General features: G+C 36.4%; 1 protein-coding gene across 1 annotated transcript; it reads left to right on the forward strand.

The window, feature by feature from the left end:
* The first annotated feature begins 754 nt into the window (after positions 1-754).
* LOC109109333 (extracellular calcium-sensing receptor-like) lies at positions 755-4,438 on the forward strand. The gene is made up of 6 exons (XM_042775869.1): positions 755-975; positions 1,197-1,485; positions 1,585-2,340; positions 2,406-2,633; positions 3,023-3,146; positions 3,297-4,438. Exons 1-6 carry the CDS (start codon positions 770-772, stop codon positions 4,199-4,201), a joined length of 2,508 nt encoding a protein of 835 aa, XP_042631803.1. The 5' UTR covers positions 755-769; the 3' UTR covers positions 4,202-4,438.
* Positions 4,439-5,672: the final 1,234 nt, after the last annotated feature.

The following is a 5,672-nucleotide window of genomic DNA, read 5'->3' on the forward strand; positions in this document are numbered from 1 at the left end:
AATATAAAAGTATATTTAAAAACTTTAATGTTAGGTGGGATTAAGCGCAATTAATTTCAGAAAGAAAATTTGTTTTTTTTTTATATATTTGTTTAATCAATTGATAGCACACACACACACACACACACACACACATATATATATATATATATATATATATACATATATATATATATATATATATATACCCAAAACGAATTCTAGCTCATGTTTATCCGCTATAGAGACATCAGATCCAGTGGCAAATTCCCGAAGAACTGAATGAGGTGAGGCTGCTTTTGGTGGTTTCATGAGTGCTGGTGATGCCCTGGAGCTCACATATCTGAATACATCGGAGCAAATTATAAAACTGGTGTTATCTTTATTAACTAACTGGATATTTAAATTATAAACAACTAAATTCTCACCTAAACAGAAACAAAAACAGACACAGAAACAGTATTATTTATTAAATTATAGTGGATCTGGGGGTCTGCCATGACTCTCGTTGAGAGAAAATCTCCAAGCAGAGTGATACAAATGGTATTTGTCAAATACTAATAGAATACAAAATACAAACTCATATTCAGATTTTACAATGTAATAACTTGTGAAAAAATTAGTCATATTAGCTTGACTCTAGTCTGTCCCTGCTTGACCTGACACATGTCCTGCCCTATGAGGTCATTCGCTACATTCACAATCAATCATCCATATTAATTATGCCTATAAAAGTGCAAACATTGTATCAAGTCAGTTACATTTGGCCACAGTAAAAACAATCTTTGTGATGTCTGTCTTTCTTTACACATTGCTTATCTTTCAACTACATGCAAAGGCAGAAAAGCCTGTCTGCCGAATGATGGGAGACCCTAAGTACCCGCTATTATCCAAGGATGGAGACGTAAATATTGGAGCACTGTTTTCAGTCCACAGCATAGAGATATTACCTTCATTTAAGTACACACAAAAACCTCAGGTTCTATCATGTTCAAGGTTTGTTACATTGTAAACTATTATTGAACTATTCAAGTTCAGTTGTTTTAATGAATATAAAGTGCAGGATATTTATAAATATAACATCTGGAATGTTAATGTGTTTCAGGTGTGAGCCACATACATATTGTGAAATAATACATATAAGAATGTTTTTTGACTGTATTTATCTGTCTATGTTTTTGGTCTGTATTTAACACACTGGCTTAATGTTTTTATAGTGTGAGTCTAAGAGATTTTCGAATGGCTCAGACCATGATTTTTGCCATTGAGGAGATTAACAGAAGTCAAAGATTGTTACCTAATGTTTCTGTTGGCTACCGAATTTATGATACCTGTGGTTCAAGACTGTCTTCTATGAGTGCAACCATGGCATTGATGAATGGTCCAGAGTTTACAGCTGGAGATAGATGCAATGGACAGTCTCCGATACATGCTATCATAGGAGAAACAGAGTCTTCTGCAACAGTCATTTTGTCCAGAACAACAGGACCTTTTAAAATTCCTGTGGTAAGAAGCAATAACACTAAACACTTGGACATAATCCCCCTTCTGATGACTGTTTAACATTTTTTGGAGGGTTTTTCTTTTTTTCTTTCTCTCTTTCAGATAAGTCCCTCAGCCTCATGTGAATGTCTCAGTAATAGGAAAGATTATCCCTCTTTCTTCAGGACTATTGCTAGTGATTACCACCAGAGCAGAGCACTTGCATATATAGTCAAGCACTTTGGATGGTCTTGGGTGGGAGCTGTGAACAGTGACAATGACTATGGAAACAATGGTATGACAATATTTTTGAATACAGCCCAGGAGGAGGGAATTTGTGTGGAGTACTCTGTGAAATTCTACCGAACAGAGCCTGACAAACTCCAAAAAGTGGTAGAGACAATTAAAAAAAGCACTGCAAAAGTGATTGTTGCATTTCTTACTAGTTCAGAAATGTACAATCTACTTGAGCAGCTAAGTATTCAGAACATTACAGGCCTCCAAATGATTGGAGTGGAGGGATGGATAACTGCAAAGAATTTGATCACCCCAAACAGTTTTCATGTGCTGGGAGGGTCACTGGGGTTTGCAGTAAGAAAAAATGACATTGAAGGTTTTGCAGATTATGTTATAAAAGCATTCTGGAAGACAGTTGTTCCATGCTCACAGACTGAGGGGAATTCTTCTCAATATGCAGTAAACTGCAACACATATCAGGATCTATTATTGCTGAAAAACTATAATGAAGATGTTCCTGAACAAAGATATTCAAGTAATGTCTATAAAGCAGTTTATGCTGTGGTTCATTCATTGCACAGCCTACTCAAGTGCAAGGAACAAGCAGGTTGTGAGAAAGGCCTGACAATACAACCACAGCAGGTAAACAAACAAACAAACAAACAAATAATTGAATTTCTGTATGTAAATGTCTTTTTTCTCAACAGGTTGTTGAGGCTCTGAAAAAGGTCAATTTCATTCTAAAAATGGGAGATCATGTGTGGTTTGACAGCACTGGTGCCACAGTAGCCCAGTATGAAGTTGTGAACTGGCAGAAGGACTCAAATGGATCAATCAAATTTAAAGCAGTGGGATACTATGATGCCTCACTGCCCCCAGACCAGCGCTTTGTGCTCAACACTGAAAACATAACCTGGGTTGGGGGACAAACTCAGGTAAATGCCAGTAATATGTCTGACCTAAAGGGTTGCTTGAAACTGGAAGAACAAATTCTTAAAATACTTGCACCGTCCTATACAAATTACATTTGTAGGATAACACATTAGAAGGATTAGCTGAAAAATAAATAAATTGGTTCCTCTGTAATATGGTCAACAGCAACAGCAGAGGGCGGTAATAAGTCAGTTTTAAGTAAAAAGGCTACTCTGTTGGTAAGTTCTGTAAAACCCTTTAAAATGACTTTGGTCCAATTACTTATTTGCATAATTTAAAAATTCAAATATGCAATAGTCTGATAAAAGTAATTTTAGCCAATGTATCTTCATTCTCAAAATGATTTTTTTTTTTTTTTTTTAATATCTATTTGTATTTATTTTTTGTGCAGAAACCAAGGTCTGTGTGCAGTGAAAGCTGTCCTCCAGGCACTAGGAAGGCTGCACAGAAAGGAAGACCTGTCTGCTGTTATGACTGTATTCCATGTGCAGAAGGAGAAATCAGCAATGAGACAGGTAATCTTCAGGCCATCTCACAGTTTCAAGGAAAATTGCTGCTTTTTGTATTGTCCCTCTTACGTTGCAGTTCTGGATGCAGTTTCCTAGCAAAGGACTTAAATAAAATTATTTTATCTCTAACTATAATGATCATTACTTTCTTTCCAGATTCAAATAACTGCAGGCAGTGTCCAGGTGAATACTGGTCTAATGCTGAGAAAAATAAATGTGTCTTAAAGGCTGTAGAATTTCTCTCATTCACAGAAATTATGGGTATAGTGCTAGTCTTTTTCTCACTGTTTGGAGCAGGATTAACTGTCCTGATAGCCATCCTGTTTTACAGTAAGAAGGACACCCCCATAGTAAAAGCCAACAACTCAGAGCTGAGCTTTCTGCTGCTCTTCTCATTGGTTCTTTGTTTTCTCTGTTCACTTACTTTCATCGGTCGTCCCACAGAGTGGTCCTGCATGCTGCGTCACTCAGCGTTTGGGATCACTTTTGTCCTTTGTATCTCCTGTGTTCTGGGGAAAACAATAGTGGTGTTAATGGCATTCAAGGCTACACTTCCAGGAAGTAATATCATGAAATGGTTTGGGCCTGCACAACAAAGACTCAGTGTTCTTGCATTTACACTAATACAGGTTCTTATCTGTGTGCTTTGGCTAAAAATATCACCTCCATTTCCATACAAAAATTTGAAATATTATAATGAAAAAATTGTTCTTGATTGCAGTCTGGGTTCTACTGTAGGTTTCTGGGCTGTGTTGGGCTATATTGGCCTTCTGGCTGTCTTGTGTTTTATTCTAGCTTTTCTGGCTCGCAAGCTACCTGATAAGTTCAATGAGGCCAAATTCATCACATTCAGTATGCTTATATTCTGTGCTGTATGGATCACATTCATTCCATCTTATGTCAGTCCTCCAGGGAAGTTCACTGTAGCTGTGGAGATATTTGCCATTTTAGCCTCAAGCTTTGGTTTACTATGCTGCATATTTGTACCTAAATGTTACATAATTCTGTGTAAGCCTGAACAAAATACAAAGCAACATCTGATGGGAAAAGGTTCCATATAAATCATAGTCAAAAATAAACTGAATTGTCTATATCAACAGAGTTTTGTGGTGTTTATTCAATAACTTAATGTTAAAACGTACAATCAAATTGATTAAAAATAAACCCTCAAAATTTAACACTGGAAAAAAAATGTATACATACATATGTGTGTGTGTGTGTGTGTGCTATTTCAAGAACAAGAGGACAAATCAAAGTAATGTTCTAGTAGTCTTCTTATGTATTTTACTTAAAATGTGGTTCTATCATTCATACATTTGCCCTTTTTTGCATAGAAAATGTGTAATACTGACATATTTGTTTGCCAGAGGACAGTTTTCTTATCTTTATCCTCAATAGTGATTGTCACAGTTAAATCTCACACTCATTATAAATTCAGAATGTGCCACCTCAAGAACGTTTATGAAAAAGGTTTTACATCCGTGGTATTAAACACTTATTTGGCACCTGTATGCTTTTGTTATTAATTGTGTCATGACTCATGCCATTGAGGCAGAGCTAAAAAGTGAAGCCAGAACAAACCAGCCTCTGTTGATTCCACCAACAAAAATGGGACCGGAAACATAATTTGAAAGGAAGTGATGAAGGGAGGAAGAGATCAAAACATTAAGCAGGTTCTCCCCACTCAGTGATACAACCACTGAGAAACCAGTGCAAGACTTGAAGAACCTCAGACACTTTGATCTTCTGAGATAAGGACAATACATACACAGTGTATTTACATACAGGCATCTATTTCAGCATCTCACTGAGAGAGGATACGAGAACAGTCACTTCTCACCTATCCTTTTCATCCACTTCCTTTCCTCACCCATCTCCCCTCACTCACCTCACTCAGAATGGTCAACAGCATAATATAATGTTCTACATGAATGCAAGTGATATTAACAGTCATGTTTGAAATCATTTGAACTGTCGGTAACACTTTAGAATAATGTACCGTCATTAATGAATAACTACACAATATTAGCACTCTAGTAACTACTGGTAAGTAACAAGAAACTCTGATTAATGAATTAGTACGTAATAGTGCATAGTCCATGAATACAGATCATGCATCACTGTCAATTTTCATGATCTCTTTAGCATAATTGATGTAGTCATGAAGAAGCCCCATCAGCACAGCATGTGACATCTTTTACATCATCCAGGGCAGTGTCCTCCTTTAAAAACACTTGCATCAGTTCAGGGGAAAGGACATTCTCTTCTTTGACCAGCATTCATCCCAGTCACCGCCTGTTCTTCATCAGTGGCCTAAAAAAAGAAAAACATTTGAAAAAAGAAAACATTAAATTAAACTCCATTTTCAGATAGAGGTGTATTCACATCAGTAAGGATAGGTAAATAATCAGTTTTATAATTTAAACACTTTGTGTGGTTGTTTAATGTCTGTCTACCACAGTGCTCCAGAATGCTATAATGGCAGCACTAGTGTGAGGGCATGTAATATTTTTTGAATAAATATATTGCTTT

This window comes from Cyprinus carpio, chromosome A18, assembly GCF_018340385.1.
Source record: "Cyprinus carpio isolate SPL01 chromosome A18, ASM1834038v1, whole genome shotgun sequence".
In the NCBI taxonomy this organism is placed as follows: Eukaryota; Metazoa; Chordata; class Actinopteri; order Cypriniformes; family Cyprinidae; genus Cyprinus; species Cyprinus carpio.

Coding starts and splice junctions, on each gene's coding strand:
- LOC109109333 (XM_042775869.1), top strand. CDS start 770: ATGTCTGTCTTTCTTTACACATTGCTTATCTTTCAACTACATGCAAAG. Junction 1,486..1,584: donor GACCTTTTAAAATTCCTGTG/GTAAGAAGCAAT, acceptor TCTCTCTTTCAG/ATAAGTCCCTCAGCCTCATG. Junction 2,341..2,405: donor TGACAATACAACCACAGCAG/GTAAACAAACAA, acceptor TTTTCTCAACAG/GTTGTTGAGGCTCTGAAAAA.